We start from the raw sequence: 24,207 nt of genomic DNA, 5'->3' as shown, positions 1-24,207 counted from the left end.
AGATTTCCTGCTCCTCTGATGCTGCTTGGTCTGCTGTGTTCATCCAGCTCTTACACCTTGTTAACTTGAATGATCTGCTGCCCTAACAGCACCGTGAGTTGTGTTACACCACATGGACTGCTGTGATTCAAGACAATAGCTTTCCACCACCTTAAGGATTGATAATAAATGCTGGACAACCTGTGATACCCATTTCCTGTGAATGAATTTAAAAAATGCTCAATGATAAATAAACCTTTTTTTTTAGCATAAGCGCCTAGCCAAATAGGTTTAATATTTAGTTCTGGTGACACCACTAAAAAGACTTAGACCAAGAGTAATCCGTAAATATACAAAGGCAAAACTCCACGTTGGGCATATTTACTTGAATATTGGAATACCACTCCAAGTATCATCACAAAGTTCACAACTGTCCGCGTTTCAGGGCGGTTGGAAGGTTTGAATTATTCTCACATCTCTACAAAGACACCAAATTGGCATTCAGAAAGTCTCTGTGTGACAGAGGATCAGATGATTAACTGACACAATCAGCCAGCAGGTTAGACCCATTGTGTCTGGGGAGGTAAATTTTGGAGGATGAATGAGAATGGGTTGGCAGGGGGACTTTGACATGAAGGTTGATGGAGCCACACCTGATTCACCTGGTCTAACCTCTCTTTAAGGAAAGGCTTTCAGTGGACTCCATAAGGATTTTGTTTAGGGCACTTCTAGCTGAATGTAAACTGGGACCTGCCATGTGTGTTTCATCCATTCTTCCTCGACAGTTGACATTGATATCCATCAACAGAACCACCAACTTTTGTATGTGAACATCTACTCACCTCTTTCAGGTAGAGTATTTACCCATTTAAAGTCAATTCAGGCTGGAAAGTAAGTGAGACTGTCCCAGTCTTTTTACCAGCCATTTGGCTATTTTAGCCAGTTAACGGTTACCGAGCATCATCCAATTATTTTATATTGCTAAAAACACTGGAACTCTTTACAAAGTCGACAGCCTCGGTCAAAGGGTTTCATCAAAATCAGCAACAATATAAGGGAAATAATGTAGATCATGTAAATGAGACAACTTTACCTTATACTGTATAAAACAGTTCCATTTTTAAAAATGCGAAGCAGTTTGTTGTCCGTTGTCACTTCATGAAAGTTGGCGCCCTTTTCATTTGCAAAGAACAAATCAGGCTTCCAGATGGAATCCAACATGGAGGGATCCAAGTCTAAGGAATCATCTGGGTACTCGCTGTAGGCCAATCGTGGATCATTCCATGTCTGTCGCAGGAAAATATTCACTCTGTAGTCCTAAATAAATATGAAATTAATTTAAAATTGTGTTCATTCATCAGGATTTTGTTGCCACTTGAAAATGAAATATTTGGAAATTCAAATTTAATTGAATGCAAAAGCCCTACGCAATCTAGGTTCCACAACAATGCAATAATTATCTTTATTACACACCCTCTTTCTTTTCTTTATGATTTTTTTGCAACACTGAACATCTGAGTACATTTTTGAATTATTCAATCTCAATAAGCGTAGTATTTTAACTAAGCTGAGAAAATGGACAACTGCTGCATTGAAGGCACCATTTGCAACACTGAACTCAAATTGATTTATTTTATCATTTTGAGACTTCAATTCAGAGCAACAGCATTATGAACAGTGAAAGTTTAATGATAGTGCTTAATGCATTAGGTGCAGCCTTGAAATGCAATGTATAAAATAATCTGATTTTATACAAATTTTAGGGGCCATTCACTCAGTGATTGTTTCTAATTTTTCACTATTGATCTGTTAAAGTATAGTTTGTTTGTGTTTGTATTGTTTGCCAATTGAGAAGGAAAGACTCCAATTTACTTACAAGCTTAGACTGAGGACCAAGTGAGGGAATGGAAATCTCAGTCGAATAATGTACTTCTACAAATACACAGTAATTTAGTTAATTGGTGGGGAATCAGGTCTTCTTAATTGGCTAGGTTTATTGGGCTTTATTTTAGATTGACCCCTTTCTTGTTTCTTCAGCGACGTTGAGTGTGTAATAATACATGTATCCCTTCAAAAATAGTTGCATCATCATGCAGTTCAATGTTGTAACGCAGTGCAATTTACAGCCATTCTTTTTAAAAGTATGTATTTTTCTAACATTTGTCTCGGTATTAATATTTCCATGTGTGAAATGAACAAAATCTTGATTCACATTTATACCATGTACAGCACTCCTACAGTTTTGTTTCCAAATGGATTATATGTAACTATTTATAAATATTAATTTATTTCTAATGTGATAGTAGTTCATAAACTAAGGTGGTTTATAAGATTTGCTCACAATAATAATTAGTGTAGTTCAAAAATTATTTGAATGCATAGACATTTTGTGGTGTTTTGTTGTTAATATACTGTAGAAATTGAATTGTTCTTAAATACGGTCATTAATGTATGGAAATTAATTAAACTATAGTTGTAAAACATAATATATTTGTGGCTTTGTGCCTGTTCTATGAACCCCAAGATGATAATTCTTTTGTTGTGATTTTATTTCTATTTGATAGCACAGTATAATGGAATTGGCTCCAAAGGTAGCAAGCTGCCACATCACTTGGCCGCTCAGAGACTGCTGTGTTAATCGGTCTTTGGCTAAACAATATCAAGCATAGATTTTTCTTCACAGTTCAGGTAAATGGGTCGCATGACTCAAGTAAACATCTTGTGCATGGTGCTTACAGAGGAAATGTTACCTTTTGATGTTAGACATCATGATTTGCTTGTCTTAATCTCAGGAGTTCTGCTAAACATTGTCAGTAAAAAGTCTGTCTTTGTTCTGCTCTCCACACAGAACACTTAGGATGAAATGATTACAAATAGGTTAAGATGTTGAGCTCGGAGATAGCAAGAACTGCAGATGCTGGAGTCAGAGTCGATACAGTGTGGAGCTGGAGGAACACAGCAGGCCAGGCAGCATCAGAGGAGCAGGAGAGTAGATGTTTCGGGTCAGTACTCTTCTTCAGGACTTGATGAAGGGTCCCGACCTGAAATGTCGACTCTCCTGCTCCTCTGATGCTGCCTGACCTGTTGTGTTCCTCCAGCTCCACACTGTATTGACTAAGATATTGAGCCCTCAAGCTTAGTGAAACTATCAATATAGACTTTATTTAAAACTCTGTTGCATTTTCAAGTATTCTTTTAAGTTATAAATATTATAAAGCCGTTGTACAGTGCTTAAAGGTCTACATTGATGACACTCAGGTTTTTATTAATTGATTCAAATTAAGAAATTAGAATGATTTTTAATTGTTTTTCTTTTTGGGTCTGAGGATGCCTTGACCCATTTAAATCATTTTATATAAATAACGAGTTTAAATACATTCCCTGATGTTTAATCATCGTTATTGAACAACTTGTAATTTTCAATCCATCATTCTAGTGCTCATGTATACTAAATGCAAATTGTACTCCCTATTATGTTCAACACAGCTAAAATCCCAATAAAACTCAAACTATTTTATTGAAATGATAATATCATGCAAATTTGGAGATGCTTTACTGTTTTTTGTATTTTTAATTAGATTTGATTAGGTTGGATTATTCAAGACAAAATAATTTTAAGGTTCATTAAATATTTGGTTTTAGTCATATCTGTAGTCTTATTGTATAATTCCTTATACACCACCAAAGCACACACACAAATTTGCTGCTTAATGCCATGCTAATAAGGATATGACTAATGCAGAGGAAGCCGACTGGTTACAGTACAAAGGTTTGACCAAGTCACTCGATCTCCATTAAACCAGTCAACATCTTTTATAATTTGTTTTTCCCTTCCATTTCCTTCCCCACACCTGTTTGCTCAAAGGAGACTACTTGTAATGAAACATTAATCCACAGACAATGTTCAGCAACCTGATACAATTTATCACATCACAGTGCAGAAAATACACAAGCCAAATATTTAAAACTAAAAAAGATTGGGTGTTGCAGCAGGTCAGACTCGAGACTTCCATCTTCACTAAACCACTCTAACAAACCCAAAATAAACATTGTTACTTTTCTATAAAAAAGTTGCAAATATAACTTGAAATTCCCTACATTAAACCCAACCCATTTAAACAGCTTTCATTGGCTATAAAGCTACTTAGTCCAATGTACTTATTTCCTCCCAACATGTGGGTCAACAGCTTAAGCTTTAACTGTTTCAGATCTAAATTGGGACAATTTAACTGGCTTTGGGGAAAGACAGCAGCTCTTTGTGGTCCAGTGATAGTGTCACTACCACTGGACTTGAAGGCCTGGGTTCAAGTTCCATCTGCTCCAGAATTGTGTAATTATATCTCAAATTAAGAAATATCAATAACTGGCTTGTGAAATTGATTAAGAACTCACAGTGGTGTAATCAGGAGACTCAGGCACAAGCTTAAACATTGGGTTATATACTTGTTTTGGGAGTCAATAGTGCTTTAGGTGGCTTCCCAAAATTAACACAAAATAAAGTGATAAAAAATACCTACTTTGAAAGAAAAAAGTATGAACTTAAAAAAATTTAAATTAGGTAAAGTTAAAGTGACTAAAATGCAGGATAGAAAATGTAGATTAGAATGGAAAAATGGCTGAGTAGAGGACAGTTGAGAAAAAAAGATTTTACTTGAATTGTAACCATTTTTTATTGACATTTAAGTACAACTGTAACATCCCTTCCTCCACCTCCTAATGCATCAAGCCTAGAATTTTCCAGAAATTTAGGTTAAATATTTACACTGAAACAAATGACAACTTTTGAGTAAGGAGAAGCAACATTGCTAGGGCAGAAAATGCCAATCTTACAATTGGAGATATTTCAAGAATACAGTGGTCCATTGAAGTTTGTGTATACACATTTCATTTGTATAACAAGCGAAATCGTAATTAATTCAGCTTGCATGGTTTGTATATGCAATGTGCATAGTTTATCTCCACTCTTACATTTGAGCATTTAACTGTACACTGAGATTTTCTTTGAACTTTAGCTTGCTCTCATTTAACACATGTTATGTTTCTGGATTATTCCATGGAGCAACATTTATCTCCATCTGCAGCAACTGAGTTCAAATTCTAAGATAGTAACAGTCCCCACTTATGTTTCACTGAACCCTTCAGAGTCAGAATTGATCCCTTAACTGACAATCAAAGCTGCCTGACCTATCTTACCAGGTGTTTATTCAAGGTATTACACTGTGGTGATAGTCTAATTCAGGATTAGATGTGTTTAATTCTGCATGTCCCATCTGCCACGTGCCAGCTGTTTTTACTGGCACATATGTGGCGTGAACACATTTTAGAAAGAGATCCAACTTCAAGTAAGAACAAACAAAAACAAAGACATTGAGTTATCACTCAAAGGATTAGCAGATCTCATTAATAAGCAAATAAATTATTTGGTACGTTAACATATTTTTTCTTATTCATTCATGGGATGAGGGCATCGCTGACCAGGCAGCATTTATTGCCCATTCCCAATTGCCCAGAAGGCAGTTGAGAGTCAACCACATTGCTGTGGGTCTGGAGTCACATGTAGGCCAGACCAGGTAAAGATGACAGATTCCCTTCCCTAAAGGACATTAGTGAACCAGATAGGTTTTTCCCCGACAAATCGGCAACGGGTTCATGGTTATCATTAGATTTTTAATTCTAGATATTTTACTGAAGTCAAATTCCACAATCTGCCATGGTGAGATTTAGACTTTATCTGGGTTTCTGGATTAATAGTCCAGTGATGAGACCACTAAGCCATTGCCTTCCCTTTTGAATTTGAGTATTATGCCAATTTTGAATTTAATGTTCTTTATAATTTGAACTGAATTACTCAACTCCATTATGATGATCTCAGTAACTCATATTTTTCTTTTGTTTTGTTCATGCTGGCTGTACTCTGTCTCATTCTGCAAAAATGGAGCATTGTCCCTTCTGAGACATGAATGAAGTTCAAGAAACAGAAACCAAAGTCTCTCAAGTGTGTTGCTGTTGTGGTGATGAGGAAACTTGGAGTGTTGAAATGTGCTTGACCATTGCAGATAGAAGCTGAGAAGAGTTCTTGATAATTGATTTCCATGTCAAAATGTGATGTCTAGAATTTGATATCTGGATGTACAATCCTTCATTCCTTCATGTCTTTAATATATTATATTGTTATGTACAGTTCTTTGTTACTTGTTGGATAAAGAAATGAATTTAATGATGATGAGTAAAATTAGCTAGCTGAGTGCTGCACAAATCTCTCTTTACTTCTGGGACCTAGGTTTTGAATCTAGCCCTGACTGATGTAACAACAATCTCATCTCGCAACTGACTAGAGTCTACTTAAGCTACATTTAGACAGTCTCATCTTAGTGCCCAGAGAGTATCAGACCACAGTATTAAATCCTCACACTTCAGCATTAATTGGACAAACTGACAAGCTCTCTCAGATAAGCAATGAAGAAAACTGATATATGAGGTGAAAAAGTATTTACAGCAGTAAACTTCTGAGGCTAGGATTAAGTTTACTAATGCAACAGAGCACAGTCGACTTAATTCTGCATCTGCTATGCTATATCTGATTTGGAACTGCTTGATGCTGACACTTGTGCAGAACAAGGGATGTATTTCCTTCTTCAGTGTTCAAACACACAGAGATAATCCAGCAAGCGCACTACACAGAGCATAAAGCCAATAGAAAGTTCACAGTTAAATAAAAAACTTCAATTAATAATTCATAAATCTTTAATAGGCACACGTTCCAGATTCTCTAAAATGTGAACTTAAAGTAAATAGTTTTATAAAGTGGGATGTACTTGTTGTAAATTATAGTTGCAAAGTTAATTAGCAGGAAAATAATGAAATACTAATTATATTATTCTTATGTACTTTGATCATGATTGTCATTGTATTCCTAACTTAGTTTGCAAAGTATAGGAAATGCCATAAATTAGATGGTAATATGAAAAATATCTAGTTAAATCCACCCGGACTATTTTGGAATCTATGATTTACATAAACTCCTTGGTCATACTAATCTCACAATCTGATTTTTGATTAATGGCAGTATGGGATATGACTTATGATTAATAGCCATGTAAATTTGACTGTCTGTTAATGACATGATAATAACAAACAGTTTTTCCTGAAAGATCTCGTAGTTAATTACACCATGAGATTTGATGGTACATTATCAGCAATGTGAGACCTGGCAGTTAAGGTTTATATGGGATTTGGATGGTAGTTAGGAGCAGTAGTGATATTTGATTGTCAATAATTGGCAGTGTGAAATCTGATGTTCATTAAGAACAGTGTGTGATTTAACTGTTTTATTGCATTTTGAGAGCTGAACTGTTAATTAGTCGGAATATGTCCACACATCCTATAGTGGGTCTGTTAATTTACACAGTATAGGAGTTTATAGTTTCTTACTGGGGTCTGATTCGTAGACTTAAATGTAAGCAATAACACAAAGACTTTGTTGACCATTTGCTGGGAAGACCCAAGATTGCCTGAAATCAGTGAAGTTCTTAAATTGGTAAGTACAGGGGGTTGAGCAATTAAGGTAATCATATCTTCACAGAGAGCTTCTCAATTTGTGAAGTCTGCCTGAAATAGCCAGCATACTTAATGCAGGGGCTCCTTTGCAATTGACTTTTGAAGTAAAGTAGTAAGCGTTAATTGCTATCATATAGTTGATGGTAACTCTGTAGGTTTTTAATGTCTGTTAGTAAGATTCGATAATTGATTATTGGTGAGAGCTGATTAGAAGTTACAGTAGTTAATGTCTTTGTCATTTTACTGTTTGTTCATGACTGTTTTTGACTGTTAACAGAGTGTACTGTGACTTTATTTGACTTAATGATAATAAGCCATTTAACTGTCAATGAGTGAAAAATTTGAAGCCAGTGTCTTGGCAGTATGAGGTTTGAACTTTTAGTGCTAACTGATATCCTAAGCCAGGGATTCCCAATTTTCTTTTCCCACTGGGAATGTTGGAACAGAGATTCGGAGAATTTTTTTCACCCAGAGAGTGGTGAGCTTGTGGAATTCTCTGCCGCACAAAATGTTCAGGCCATAACATTGAACGTTTTCAAGGAGTTCTTAGGGTTAAAGGGATCAAAGGGTATGGGAGAAAAGAGGAACAGGGGACTGAGTTGGATGATCAGTTGTGATCATATTGAATGGTGGATCAGGCCATTAAGTCTTAAATTTCTGGTTCTCTGCCCTTTCATCCTTTCCTGCTGATTTCATAAACTCAGTTAATTCTGCAATGATAGTTCTCCATGTTTTACATTCACATAAGCCATTGTTTGATTTATGTGAAACTGGCCAAGTTGAAATGCCAACATAATGTGCTCTTTCTCTGAGTTCCCTGGGGTCCCACTGTCAGAATGTATAGTGTTCTTTATTTACTTTCAATTGTCTACAAACCATTTAATCAGGTCCACCTAATCTCCTCATTTCTAAGGAATATAACTCATGTTTACACAGTCCTCATAGATAAGTCCTTTTAGTCTAATAAATGTCAGTGGATTTTCTACAAAACCAATATATTCCTCCAAGAGTGGATGGCCAAAACAGCTCTGGTAAGGTTACTTTGCTGTGCTTGTTGTGCTGAAGTGTAGCATTAACCATTTAGATTATTCCTTGCACAGCGAGTGAGTTTTCAATGGTTACTAGCCTGCATTTTCTAATTGAAATGACGGTGAAGCAATTGGTGTTCAACATCATTACAGTGTGAAGCCAGCAGAAGCTTTTAGTGTCTATCTGCAACTATATGCAGAAATCCAGAAATTGCTGATAGCCAACGATCTTTAGAAATCAATGGACTGACAAGAACTTTGTCTTTTACACTGTAATATCACTGTTAAAAACCTCTGAAAAGTTTACGCCTTTTTATTGAGAAGCTATTGATTTGTAATGCCATGCCATATCCTGATTGCTGAAAAATGATCTATTGCTGAAAATCTGTGTAAATTTAAAGTTTTCTATTTCAATAAAAAGTCCAATGAAATAATAATATTCTTTTAAAAAGTTTGTTTCTAGTATTTCAGCTTCTCAGCATTTTGTGTCCCTTCATTATTTTACTCCCTGCAACATTTAGTTTTAAAAAAACATAGTTAATCAATGTGACTTATTTCCTGGTTTACTGCCTATGAGAATTAATGCAATTGGTTGCTCACATTACTTGATAACATCATGATTGCTAAACACCTGGAGATCCTTTGGACGCACTGCTGGATTCAAATTAAATTTGGGAGGAATGAAAATCTTCAGCAGAGATTGTTAAGGGCCTGATTTTAATATATTCAAAGTTCAACTATTTTCAGTATTAAAGTTAGGTCTTGGATCTTTTTGGGACCCTCCTTTTGAGATTGGAGTTGCGTACCAGATCCAACATCTGGGTCGATCTACCCAGAGATCAATTTGATAGGTTTATAATGCCAAGAGCATGGCCAATTGGACTTGACTACAGTAATTTCTATTGCCTCTTAGGGATACTAAATGCTGAAAAGAGAATTTTTATTTTCACAAAACATTGGCCTGGACTTCCCCCAAACCAGACTAGCATTATTCCAGCGTAAATGGAAACTGTGCATGGTGATCCTGTAGCACAAGCTGAAGGAAATTGAGTTTTCCACTGAGCAATTCCACTGTGCCTGGAACCTTCTGAAAGTCTCCAACTAAATCAGGGACTTCAGAGGATTCTGACAAAATGAAGAAAACCAATCATAGATTGGGGGAGACGATGGCCTAGTGGTATTACCATTATATTAATCCAGAGACACAGGTAATATCCCAGGGACCTGGGCTCGAATCCCGCTACAGCAGATGGTGGAAATTTGAATTAATTTCCAATTTAAAAGATTTGGAATTAAGAGTCTAATGATGACTGTGAATCCACTGTCAAGTGTCAGAAAAAAAAACCATCTGGTTCACTAATGTCCTTTAGGGAAGGAAGCTGCCACCCTTACCTGGTCTGGCCTACATGTGACTCCAGACCCACAGTAATGTGGTTGACTCTTGAAGTGCCCTCTGGGTAATTACAGATGGGCAATAAATGCTGGCCTAGTCAGAGATGCCCTCATCTCATGAATGAATAATAAAAAATGTAGAGTATTAAATATATAACCTAACTCCTGAATAACTATTCATCAGACCCCATACTTACCTCACAAGCCCCCATTTACACCTCACCCAGTCGACTTACAACTCAGCCCTCCCAATCTCTTTCCCCTTCCTCCAGACCTGACCCAAATTACCACTCAACCCCACTACCACACCAACCTCCACTGGCAATCTTCCCATGTGGCACCATATTGCCTACTCAGCCAGCATCTTGCCCAGATGGCATCTTACTCCCACTCATGCAGTTTCCCACCCATGGCATTCTAGTCCCTCATTGGCTGGAAACTTTATTTTTAGCACTCTAGTACTCTATACACATGGCACACTACTTATCTGGAAAATGTACCATTTACAAACTTGGCATCCTACACCTGAACCACTACCATGTCCCCAGCTGGTACTCTACTTACCTGGTACACTACCATCTGACTCCTTGGCATTGTGCTTATCTGGCATTCCACTCCAATACCCATCTGGCAACCTACTATCCTTGCATCCTAATATCACTAACTTTATGTACTTACGATTTTGACTGTTAGGGCCTTTAGATTTCAGAAAATAGCTGACCACTGTGAAAAGGGGTCATGGTTTGTCTTCACCAAACAGTTCTGCACTATGAAAGCACTGTCAGGATGGATGTACAGCTCTGCATTTGTGGGCAAACTCTGATTGAACCCTTATCTCAGAAATGTGGAGCTCCCTACTTTCATGAAAAAAAGTCGTGAGATTTCCATTCCGTGGAAAATTCAACTCGAAGTTTAGTAGTCCAATTGGAAATAGTGAACTTTGTGAGCTGAAAAATTTCATCACTGCATGTATTAATGTGGCTACTTTGACTTAAAGGATTATGAAAACTGCAAGGAACTACTGACAAGTATCAAGTCCAACCTCTGAAATGAAAGGACAGTTTGGTGAACTTCGGTGGTATTTCTTTCAACTGCCAATAGAAGTTGAACACTTCGTATTCTACAACTTAAAGTTCACTATGTTAATGGAGATTCTAAGTTTCTCAAAAAATTCTTTCTGGCAGCTAGCTATTAAAATTATTTGTATGATTTATTTGTCAACAAGTTCAAAGTAAACAAACAGTGAGCAGTAACTCATCACTTTTGATTATAGTATTATCATTAAAATGTTTTGTTTTTGCAAGTTAGAATCATCAACCGGACATTTTGGCAAATTTTTGATGCCCTCAGCGAGAAAAGAATCTTGACTATGTTTATAAAAAGTTACAGTTTTGGAATCTCCTGGCCAGGGCTTTTCTACTTGTATGTTCACCATCTCATGATATTCTAGCTTCCAGCCAACTTAATGAGCAGGAATATCAAGAGCTGGCAAACATAGAAGAGAAAACCCTAAATTTTACCTTAAAGTGTAAAAAGGACAAGGCAAGGAAAATGAGTTATCATTTGTAAATAATATGAATGTAATTGCGCATAATATCTGAATACTGTCTTCCAACTTATAAAAAAATCCAAAAATGTTAACGTAGGGAAATGTAGATATTTTACAGGCATAGCGTTGAAATGCAGGGCAATATAATCAGTCATATCTGAATGATTATGGAATCACTTCAGCAAGTTTTAAATGGCTATGTGTCGTTATGCCTATTGCGTAAATAACAATGTGCTTGATCTGATTTAACAACGAACAGAATAGCAGAAATATCTTACTGAAACTCTGACTCTCCACTTCTTTTGGTCATATTGAGTTGTGTTATCCAACAAATCACTTGAATGCACAAAAAATGAACATGATGTGTAAACAATTCTAAACAAATGGGGCTTTCAATATGTTAGCAAAATCAAGATCTACAATTTAGTATCATTGAGGCCATTACATCTATTGAACCTGCATGAAGAAAGCTAGTTAATAAGTTCTTTCTATCTAAACTTTCTTCATAACCTTTCAATAATTTCCTTTTCAGGTATATATCAATTTATTTTGGACACTCTAAAAGTATTATTTTTTATGTACAAAGCAAAGATTTTTAAATTTACTTTAATGTTTGACTACATAATATTGTTCACTTGGAAATAATTCAGTTTATTGTAACAGAGTGTGCCTCTCACCACTGAAGGCAATTGCTCGATTTGTTTTTTTTTATTAGCTTCCAATCTAATCCTTTTTTAGAGTTTATTTTTGGAACACTGAAGTAAACTACACAGAACTTCATATAGGCAGTTTGGTTTGCTGACGATAATTACTTTTGGAGCAACTTATCAATTTCTGCTCATTAACCTGCCATTTATAATTGTTGTTTCTTGCCTCAGCACTTCCCAAATCAGTTATTCATCATAACTATAAATAACCCATTTTCCATAAGCTAAGGAACTAGAAGGGACAGTCAGCACAGATTGGTAAACTATGGAGCATGCTTGACTAATTTAATTAAATTCCTCAAGTGAATGAATATGTGTAGGGACAAATGGCACGTATTGTTTTGTCATAGTAGGACATTTAGAGAGTGCTTAGTGAAGTACCATATAAGAGTTTTCTTGTAAATTGAGGGACATAAAACTAATAATATCAAAATATTCATTTTTATGAGATTAAGGGGAATACCAAACTGTAAAGAACATTACATTGGATAATAGGAGAATTTAGACTTAATACAGAAATGAAAATAGATGGATCAAACATACAGTCCAGTGTAGCCAAGTATGAAGTAGCCGAGTTTGAGAAAAATGACAGAGAATTGAAATATATTTGATATGATAAAATTGTTGATGGAGTGAAGGGACAGTGACTAACGGGTGCAGATAAGCAAACTCTTAAAAGTAGAAATGGAGGAGGAAACAACCATTCATGGTCAAATTCATTAGATCTATGTATGGGTGCAGTTAAAGCAAGAAATATCTTTACAGGACATTGGTTAGACTCCAGTTTCAATTCTCTGTGCAGCCTTGGTTTCCCATTGTAAAAACATAAGATAGTGCAGTACAGTGTGATCACTTGGTCCATTGCGTTTGTATTCATCCTTTGAGAGAGCTATATGATTATTTTACTCTTCAGCTCTGTCTCCATAACCCTCTATTTCTTTCTCAAGGATTTACCCAATTTTCTTTTGAAGATGACTATCGAATCTGTCACCACTATCCTTTCAGACAGTGCATCCCAGATCACAATAATTCACTGCATTTAAAAATAGTATAATGAATCTAGTTTTTTTATGCCAACATTTGTGTCCATCAGTTACTAATCTTTTTGCCGCTAGATTATTTTCTGTATTGATCTCATTAAAACCCTTCCTAATGTTGAGCACCTCCACAGCATCGCTGAACCTTTCAGTTTTGAGCATTCACACCATTTACAATCTCTCCACAGAACCTAAGTACCTTATCCCTAATACAAATCCATATTACTGAGGAATGCCATTCAGACCATGTATATAGTGACCCTCAGCTCTGTCTTTATCCTGGAAATCAAGGTGAGGCTGTATAGAAGACCACTAGAAGCTGTTTACCAGTGCACCCAGCTGAAACATGCTGCATTTGCCCTACTTCAAGGCTTGAAACTAAATGCAGCAGTTCTTAATTCCTCATTTACTGGAAGTGCACTGACAAAGCAAGTTCCCCTGTACGAATTTCTAGAATTCCTCCCTTTGGTTTCCCATTACTCGGTTATTATCCCAGTTCATATTGGGATAGTTGAAGATCTCCCATTTTTACTCCCCTGCAATTCTTGCATCTTTCTTGCCTGCAAATTTGTTCCTCAGACTCCTTCCCAGTCTGTGGTGGTCCACAATATACACACTGTCGTGTTATAGTTCCTCTATTGCTATTCGTTCGAAACCAACAGAATCTGTCTTTGATCTTTTATCAGTAGCCCTTTCGAAAACCACATTAGTTTCTTTCATCAATAACTCTTCTGTTTCTTTCCTCCTCTTCCTTCCTGAATAGCTTCAATAAAAATGATACAACTACAGAGAAAGGAACAATGTGAATTCAATAAGACAGTATCAGAGCTGAAAGAATATATGATCGCCAAAGTAACCTAAGGCAAAAACAAAAGAAATAATGAAGACAGCAGACAGCACTGAATAGAAATGTTCAAAGTTTTGAAAGGGTTAGAGAGATCAACTGACAAAAGATCATTTTTATTCGTTGATGCATCAGGGATAAAGAGTGAATGGGGTGGGTTTTACTGGGGGACGGTTTGGGGGAGTAGATATGATCTTAAGGGGGAGGGGTGCCCTTGATGGGTACAGGGGACCTTTGAAAAAGTGGTAACTCCACACCGTCAAAGCCACTGGGCAGTTTGTCATACCCCTGTCTTTCCTCACAGGGTGAAAAATTGCATTGGAGGCAGGTTGAGGCCTTCAAGTGGCAATAAATGACCATGTAATGGTCTCAAAGAGCCTGGGGCAGGAAGGCTGCCTGATGTCTTACCCGTCCTCTGTAATATGGGGAGCAAGGTGAGTGTGACTGAGAGGCAGCAAGCTAGCCACCCACATTATTACATGAGCCACTGCCCTCCAGAACCTTCAAATATAGCAGCAAGTGGCTGTAACATTACCATAAACTCAGGGTTCATTTCCAAAGAGCGATGGCAGAGGGTTGAAAAAGTACTTTCACACAAAAGTACTTTCACAGAAAGCCAATGCAGAGCTACAAGTGTCTATTGAAGATGCCAGTGACAATGTCCAAAAAAGAAATAGATGAATATTTGAAAAAGAAGAGTTTAAATGGAAAAAAAAACAGGATTATGATAGATGCTGGAATCAGGATCAATATACACATGATGAACTGAATGGTCTCCTTCCTCACATGACTATAGTATAAATTTAATTATGTCTGTAAAACCTATCCTTGACTTTAAGTGCCTTTTAATTTCCTGTTTTGCTGTCTGTGACAAAGTGGCCCATGGATTACCCTGTTTGCTGCCATCAAATGCTGCTACATGGATGGAGTTTGTGCTGATTTAGAAGGAAATGTGAACTGCTGCTGGGAAAGGGGAAATCCACATCACAGAGGTCACCAAGTCCTTGCAGGCAGCCTTCTTTGAGACCAATGGCGGGCACCATTTCTTCACTGCTGAGCTCAATCTTACCCATTCTTTCATTTGCATTTCATTGAAATGCCATCAGAAGCCAAAAGTGCGCCTCACTCCAGTTGTGGGGGGAACACATTTCACATTCTATGCTTTTATGCCTCGAAATTGCAATTGCAGTGCCCTAATCTCAGTAGGATCCTGATTTGTGCTTTTAAGCAGAAAACCAGTGGGCGTAGAACTCGCCCATTTCATGGTACAAACGTGGATTACTTAGACCGCATGGAATCATCCAGAAATAAAATTATCAAACCATTCACCCATTGTGTCTGCGATAAAAGAACTATCCAACTAACTTCATTTGTCTGCTCCTCCCCCATAGCTCTGAATGTCTTGTTCCTTTAAAGTAGTCATCAAAATTCTTCTTGAATGTTACTATGAAATCTGCTGCTACCACACTTTCTGGAAGTGCATACCAGACCTTAACAACTCACTGTGCTGGTAAAAATAAACCTCCTCATTTCCTTTCAGCTCTTTGACCTCTGGTACTCCAGTTACGGACCCACATGCAGGGGAAACACAACACAAGAACACAAGAACTAGGAGCAGGAGTAGGCCGTCTGGCCCTTCGAGCCTGCTCCGCCATTCAATAAGATCATGGCTGATCCCTTTGTGGACTCAGATCCACTTACCCGCGTTCTCACCGTATCCCTTAATTCCTTTATTGTTCAAAAAAAATCTACCTTTTTTTTAAAAGCGTTTACTGAAGTAGCGTCAACTACTTCACTGGGCAAGGAATTCCATAGATTAACAACCCTCTGGGTGAAGAAATTCCTTCTCAGTTCAGTCCTAAATCTGCTCCCTCTAATCTTGAGGCTATGCCCTCTTGTCCTAGCTTCACCTGCTAGTGGAAACATCCTCTCTACTTCTATCTTATCTATTCCCTTCATAATTTTATATGTTTCTATAAGATCCCCCCTCAATCTTCTGAATTCCAATGAATATAATCCCAATCTACTCAGTCTCTCCTCATAAGCCAACCCCCTCAACTCCGGAATCAACCTAGTGAACCTCCTTTGCACCCCCTCCAGTGCCAGTACAGATTGTCCTGGTTCAAAAACCCCTTGTCATGATATTAGTATGGATAATTGACACCTCATGGCTGTTTCTGAGGGCACTGGTTTACATCATTTAAATCATGTGACTGCCGCTTGTCATCAGAAACAGCCACATTGCCTAAAGAGGTGTAAGCATTAAAGTCACCAAACATCCTGCTCATCATTAATGAGGTAAAATGACAACCTGCAAACTTCCCATTTATTTGTGATGTCTAACACTCTGTTTTATTTTATTTTGTTTAGAAAGGAGTGGATGAATATTTGCTTTCATTTCTTTTTGCAGTCATGTTTTAAAACAAATGTGTTGGGGTGTATGATGAGACTGGATTTCTCAATTTCATCATTCTGCGATAATGCACTGTAACCACTGGAAGGACCGTTGAGAACCAACTCCATTAAAAAAGAAATGACATGCAGCAAGTAAAAGCATCATGATAAAATAACTTCAACCCAATTAGTTTTTTTGACTGCTTTTAAGTTAAATAGTGCAGCCTCGGTGTATGATACTTTCAATGAATGAATTGTTCTCAAAAGCAGTTAGCACACAGTAAAAATGCATCTGGTATACAGCTAGCATCCGTGCATAGACATCCATTGAGAGCCATCTTGTAACTTAAATGTCACGGCAGAGTTTCCCAGGTACCACATTATCCATTGTCATTTTTAGAAATGAGCTCTGCCACAATATTAGAAGACAAATGCTTATGATTGATTTTGTCCTGACAGCGAAGGAATATTCACTTAGTATTCTGAGAGTTTAAAATAACTCCGCTATTATCTTCAACCGTTGCACAAGTCTATAATTGCCAACCATCCATGTCTTATCAGCATTTCTGTGGAGCTATCTGCTTCTCAGCAATTTTAGAGAAAGATTGACTGCTTTAACTCCCCAGCATTACTCTGGGCCTTGTCATCCTAAAATCCCCAGAATAAGGAGTACACATATGGTGGGGTTAATAGTTTGTGAGCAGGGACAGCATGCCAGCTGTTGGGTCAAGTGTTTTGAGTCCATTGTCCCTCATCACTGCTAACAGAAATCAGCATGTGATTTAAACATGCTGCGCATGCTGACAACATTCTTCTGACCCATAAAATGTAGAATCCTTACAATGCAGATAGAGGCCATTCAGCCTGCACTGACTCTCCTAACAGTGTCCCATCCAGACCCCCACAACCCCACATTTACCATGGCTAACACACACGTCCCTGGACATTAAATGGGCAATTTAGCATGGCCAATCTTCCTAACCAAAACACATCTTTGGACTGTGGGAGGAAACTACAGCACCCAGCAGAAATCCCCACAGACACAGGGGGAACATGCAAATTCCACACAGACAGTTACCCAATGCTGGAATCGAACGCAGGAACCTGGCTATGAGGCAGCAGTGCTAACCACTAAGCCACCGTGCCGCCCACAATGGTATCAGGGCTTCCACAGATTTTCATTCTTATAGCTTATATGAAGCAGAAATAGGAAAGCAGCATCTGTTGATTGTGACTATGCAGACCATGTTTAGAGCTTGAAATGTTGGCTGTATAATCTATTCCTCAGTTCAAAGTTAGTAAATCCAATAATGTAACATTTTAAGTACTAAGTTTCCAGTTGTTGTGCTACTTCTACAAATTATTACAGCAGAATTCACAGTAGGGCCTTGATTATTACCTTGAATGTGCTTAATACAAGGGAATGTTTTGTTAATTATTAAAAGTTAAAAATTCTACCTGTTGTCTGACAGCTAGAAGCTGAACATGACACTGAACGAAGACACGTAATGATTCTTCTTTTGGTGTTATGTGAAATGTTTGCATTGCCTGTGGTGAAGAAGTGACTTCAGGGTAGAATTGGTGCACTTTAGCAGTGCAATTGTCTGGATGGTGTTAAGTCTGGGGGACGGGAGTGTGATCTGCGTGCAAGGTGTAACAAGATTGTTGTCCAGTGTGGTTTATTGGCAGTGCATAACTGAAAGGATTAGATGTGTCATTTGAGTGGCTCCATCCACTCTGCTGATCAAGATGGACTATGGGATCTCAAAGAAGAGTTACTTTTGCGGGAAACAAAGTAGGTGATGAAGACATGCTGCAAAATGATGAGGATTGAGAAACAAAGTCATGGAGAGACCATAAATTGGCTTTGTCATTGTGGGAGTTAACTGTCATAGTTTTAGAAGCTTTTTCATCAGATTTTTCAAATCTTTAGGTTGGATTGTGTGCAAATGACTTTCATAGTTAAGTTGCAGTGTGTTGTGCTGCAGTTCAAGATAAATTAAGCCTCTTCAAGGCAGTCGATAGATGCAAATTCAATTTTGCACACATTAACAATGTTGGGGTCTATGCTGACTTATGGAGATTCCTAGGCAATGCCTGTGGACTGCCGGCTGCATGCCCTTCTTAATTGATATACTTGTATAGGCTACACAGCTAGCAACCTATCAGTACAAACTGCCCTGGTGAATCTAGCCGGGTAGGTTGCAAACAGATCCAGCACTGAGAAAATGCTATACACTTCTTGCAATTCCAGCCTGTTTGTGATGAAAGCAGATTGTCGTTCACAAACAATGAATTGACAGTCAGCCCTTTGAATGAAGAGTGGCTCAGCAAAGTCAGAATTTTGAACTTAGAAAGTGAAATGATCCGAGAAGATGCTCTCTGAGTTAGATTTCAACTTAGCCAGTGGAAGATGGCAGTTAGCCAAGATGTGGGGCCCTATTACCCAGGGTTCTCTGCATCGTGTTAGGGTTTGATCTCTGGCATGTGTCAACTCTCCACCAGGTTCCTAGGCTGAATGACAGGCTTTTGGAATAGGGAATAGGTCGGAGAGCTGCAAGGCAAGTGATATCCGTGTCTCATTCCTTTCGAGAATAAGTGCATGGAATGTGGGCATTCTCAGTGCAGACATTATTGGAGGGGGTGCAGAAAGGGCAGATAGGGGAGGGAGTGAGATCAGAGTCAATCAGTGTAGGGGTGGAATTAATCTTTAGGGAAGTCAGTGGGGGCACAGAGATTGTAACGGGCCCAAGCATACATTCTGTACATCACTCATCGAAGCATGTAACTGCTTGACTAAATCTCTAAAATAACAAAGGTTCACAGCCCTGACAGAAAGTATCAACCCACTTCCTTGGAGTAGGACGTTGGATATAAAGCATATTCTATTCTATTCTATTCTAGATTGTTCATTCACCCCTTGTCTCAGCTAAAATCAGGAGTGAAGGTAGCTGGGTTGGAATTTCAAGTTTTAAGAACTTGAGTGCCCATCCACCGCAAACGTGTTTATTGTTTGTGGTTAAAATTCTTTATTTTGTGACTCTGAATTAAGAGTTGACTAAACCATCGATTCTTGATGTTGAGTGATCGTTCCCCAATTTGAAACTGATCCCACTCTGAAATGGACCACCAGTCGCATTGGTGCCTTACTTTTTGAAAGAGTCTGTGCTATCCTGGGTAAGGGAAATAAGGTTTTTCCCAAAGGCAGTTCCATAACCTCCAACAGCTTCAAAATTATGTTTAAGGGCTTTATGGAAAGCCATCTTTTTAATACTAACTTAAACTGTGGCCAGTGCAACCCCACAGCAGCGTGAAACTAGCTCCTCCGTTTACTCAACTGCTAATGAACTGCATCACCTGATGTTATACATTCTGCGTTGCTGTGAAGCTGCAACTTTGAAGTGACTCACGCAGCGCAACTGCTCTGCAAGATCTGACAATTATTTGTTAATATTGGTGATGTCCTTGTCTGATTCCTTAGTCAGTGGGTGAAATATTATTAATGAAACAGAGCATTTTGTTTTAAGCCTAGCCATGAAGCCTAAAACAAACATAAATTGTTTTACCAACAAGTTTAAAATCTGTTCTATTTATACATAATTCTCAGTGATAATTTTGTAACTTTATTTTGAAAATCTAAGAGTAATTCTTTCACACATCGGGGTCCATTTTGTGGTCTATGAAACTCAGGTATATTCAAGAAAATTATAGTATGTTCCTTTGTGTATTACCGTTAAGTATGTGTTAGTCCATTTACTTTAGAATAAATGGAATAAAGTTGCTTAAAAGTGGCACAGTGAATGAAAGGTAAGCTTGTTAACTGCTTGTACAAAAAAACTTGCTGATTGGAAATGCAATTGTTAAGTAAATGTTTTTTCTTTATCCAGATAACTTTTTAAAAATTCCTTCTTAGGGAGTACAGTTATCGTTAATGAGGCTGGCATTTATTGACAATTCCTTGTTGCTATTAGACATTGGTGAAGCGGCCTTCTAAGCGATTGCAGTATATAAAAGTCAAGAGGCATATTACAGCACCAGTCTGTTCCCCATCTAACATCTAATCTCAAGATTTGTACTGGCATTCCATGAAGATTAACATATGACTGTTGCCATGGAATCCCTTGGCCTGCTAGTTTGAGGGAGGTGTTAATCTATTTAAAATAAATCTCCTCCATTAAAATATTGCACAAAGGAATTTAATTAACAAAATTATACTGTGTCGAGATTATTATGCACACAAGTTAAGTGCTCATACATTAATCTTCACAAAGCATGATTTCAGGGCCTGGGAAATACATGTGCCTTTACAGTGATCCCCCGAATTTCGTGAAACCTTTCACCAAAATGACAGCATAGGTACAACATGCTAATTTGCTGTGCAATACGTCAAGGAAACTCAGGCATAAATGGCATACGTCTGTTTCCATTCTTCAATTTCTTCAATTCCTCACAGAATCTGCAAGATCATATACATCCCTTTGTCTCTCATTAATGTAGCTTCACCTCCACTCTGCAAAAGGCCAACTAGTGCGACTTTCTTATATTGATGCCAGTCCTCAAGTGGGCTTTCTGCTGAAATTTAAAGTGACTTTTAAAATTTCTTCTCACTCAAACCAGGGACATCTTTTCTGTACCTATAAGGGTGGCTTCACAACTTCCAAATGAGGTACAATAAAAATTGAAGTTGCATTTTCTTTAATTATTTTATGGGATGCGGGTGTTGGTGGCAAGGCCAGCATTTGTTCCCCATCTTTAATTAGCCTTGAACTGAATGGATTTTTATTTTATTCTTTCGTGAGATGTCAGCATTGATGGTTGAGCCAGCATTTATTGCCCATCCTTAAAGGACAGTTTGGAGTCAACCACGTTGCTGTGGGTCTAGAGTCACATGCAGGGCTGACTGGATATGGATGTCAGATTTCCTTCCTTAAAGGACATTAGTGAACCACGTGGGTTTTTACAAGAATTGACAATGGTTACATGGTTGCCATTAGGCTAGCTCTTCTTGTTTATATTCCAGCTTGTTCAGCCATTCCAGAGGGGAGTTGGGAGTTAACCACATTGCCCTGGGTCTGCAGTCACATCGAAGGCCGCCATTTTGAAAAATCTGGTGCAGCACTGCCTCCGATTGCTGGAGGAGCTTTGCTGCTGCCAGCCCCGAATGCCAAGAGGACACCCTTGCTGCCACTGCCACCGCTGCCGCTTCCAGGTGCCATGAAGAGCCATGTCCGCCACTGCCTTTGACGGCCAGAAGGAGCCGCCATCCCGCGCATGGCCCGCTCTCACTGCCACGCCGATTTCACCAACTAACCGGGCGCAAGAGGCTCCGAAGGAAAGAGGAGCAGAAGTTAAAAACAAAAGAAAGAGAGCTGAGGTAAAAAGAGAGAAAAAAAGAAAGAAGGCTTGCAGGGGCCGATGTGTCCCGGGCAAGAGGTCACATTCAGTCCTGCTAGTCTGCCATAAGGGGAGACTGGGTTCAGCACGGGAGTCGGCACTGGCATCAGCAGCAGTGTTGGTGGTGAGTTAGGCCCAGCAGCGAAGAGATGGCACCTAAAGGGTGGCCATTCCCAAGTTGGTGGGTCAGGCACAGGCGGTGACGGGACAACGGAGGAGGGGTGGCAGCACAGGTGTCACTGATGAGCCGGCTCAGGGCTCTCTTTCAATTATATCTTGTACCCTTTTTATTCCTAAACTATTCAAAATGGTGCCGGATTGGGGCCACTGTTGAAGCTTTTCACTATATTTTACTGTATGATTCACTGTAAAATATGAGTGACAATAAATAAATCATTCAAATGAGATAAATTAGGCAAATATGGGAGATTTCCTTCTCTAAAGGACCTTAGTGAACCTGAAGGGGTTTTATCAGAATCAACGATAGGTTCACGGCACTAGTATTGAGAGTAGCTTTATATTTTAGATTTATAAATTGAATTTAAATTCTAACAATTGTTGTTGAGGGATAGGCAATACCCACATTCCATAAATGAATTTTAAGAAAGTACACCCATGTCTTAAAGCATTAGACTGGACTTCTGGATCATTAATCTAATCATATTACGATTATGCCATAGCTTCCCCCGGACTTGCTAGTGTTTATAAAGGGTGATTTAATGACTTTAAACATAAATTTTCATAAATAAAGAGGAATACGCAAAAAGGGATGTGGTGTATGCTCTGCATTTTCCCCAGGGTTTGCATTGCTTATGCTGATTTCTGCTCAGTTATGGCAGTTTTTAATCACCTTTAAGCCATTAGGATGCTCAGGATATGTTGATTTTGAGATTGGTGTAGTTTGCAGTTAGCCAGTTAGTGAAATTCTGGAATAATGCTTTTAAATGTGCTTTTAAGGAATGGAAAATATCATTAACCTGAAGTATTTTGCATTAGAAATGGCCTACTCACCCTCTATGTTCCACAATGCAAATATTGCATTCTGTACAGCCTACAATTGAGTTTTATGTTTTTTTCCTCAGAAGACAAATGATCCAAAACTAGCTGTTGGATGCCTCATTGATTCACAGATTAGGAAATAGCAGCCAACAAATTATTTGGAGCAGTGTAGCTTGGTTCTGATTATCTGACTGGACGCCCTGGTGGTAGTCTGACAAACTAGGCAATATATTACAAGATGGCCTCAATGTTCAGTCCCACTCACCATTGTAGTTTCTGCTATTGAACCAAAGCTGTTGATAAATATGTTGCAAGTAACATTAACAGGACGACCTGCAATTTGAATGATAGAACAAAAGAAAGAAAATTGACAAGCTGCTACCGTACAAGACATCAAGTTATTTGACCGTGGCCATCAACACTTACCATTGTGGTCTCCGTGACTGAGCCGAAACTGTTGATAAAAATATTGCATGTAACGTTTACTGGAGGACCTGCGAAATGCAAGGACAATGTTGCAATACAAGTTGAAGCAGTGAAAGTACATGGGAGATGCCATGATGACATTCTTTGATAACTGAGGAAACCAGACATTTCAAAACAAGTCGTGTAGTAGAAATTTGTCTTTGCTGGCAGCGGAAAACAGGTGACACAGAGTAGGCGGGGTTTATATCAACTTTAATGAAACAAAACAACATGTGGGATATGTAATGGGTGATCATTGCACTACCACCCGTTCAACACCACTAGCCAAGACAAATCTCGACCCATGTACGCAGGGCACTTTTTCTTATTTCTTTCCGCATTGTTAAAGTTATCCATTTATCTTCCATCATGATCCCAACCCCACAGCTCCTCAGTTTTCCCTCAACTCCCCTTCCTTTCTTGAAGGTATTTAGTCACCTTGGAGCACATATTCTGCGGGTGCTGGTCAATCTCTTGTCCTCTTGCCATCTAAAAGGCAAAGCTGCGATAATACCAGAGGACCATGGGATTGCTCTCTCAGAGGAAAGCTGGCGTATCAGCTGAACCAAATTCTTTGATCATATTTACTTCCCAGTGATGGCTGGGGGAATGCTGAATAGGTTTCCATTTTTGATGACCAGTTAGAGCAAAGAAAGCAAAAAGTAGCTGCCATAGGACAGTGATGTTTCATTTGTATCATGGGCTGAGGAGAAAAACAAGTTGCACAAAAGGACAACTGAACTTTGTGCATCCCTGACCTGGGTTGTAATTTTACAAAAGTAAAGATGGCATTCATTAGCCCAAGATATTTTTTTTGTGTTCATTAAAATAATTTGTCTTGTTGGTGATAGCAAAGGTGCAA

General features: G+C 38.3%; 1 protein-coding gene across 1 annotated transcript in view; it reads right to left on the bottom strand.

Annotated features, from left to right (window-relative positions):
* glra2 (glycine receptor, alpha 2) overlaps positions 1-24,207 on the bottom strand; it is a 182,193-nt gene that overhangs the window by 96,386 nt on the left and 61,600 nt on the right. The window contains exons 3-4 of the mRNA XM_020528343.2: positions 23,307-23,374; positions 1,073-1,296 (exon numbers count right to left, since the gene is read on the bottom strand). Of these exons, the coding sequence (XP_020383932.1) occupies positions 1,073-1,296; positions 23,307-23,374 (292 nt within the window). The remainder of the gene's footprint in view (positions 1-1,072; positions 1,297-23,306; positions 23,375-24,207) is intronic.

The sequence above is a fragment of the Rhincodon typus genome, chromosome 11 (genome assembly GCF_021869965.1).
Source record: "Rhincodon typus isolate 14 chromosome 11, sRhiTyp1.1, whole genome shotgun sequence".
NCBI lineage: Eukaryota > Metazoa > Chordata > Chondrichthyes > Orectolobiformes > Rhincodontidae > Rhincodon > Rhincodon typus.
Note: the sequence above shows the minus strand (reverse complement) of the source record. Positions and strands in the feature narration are given on the sequence as shown.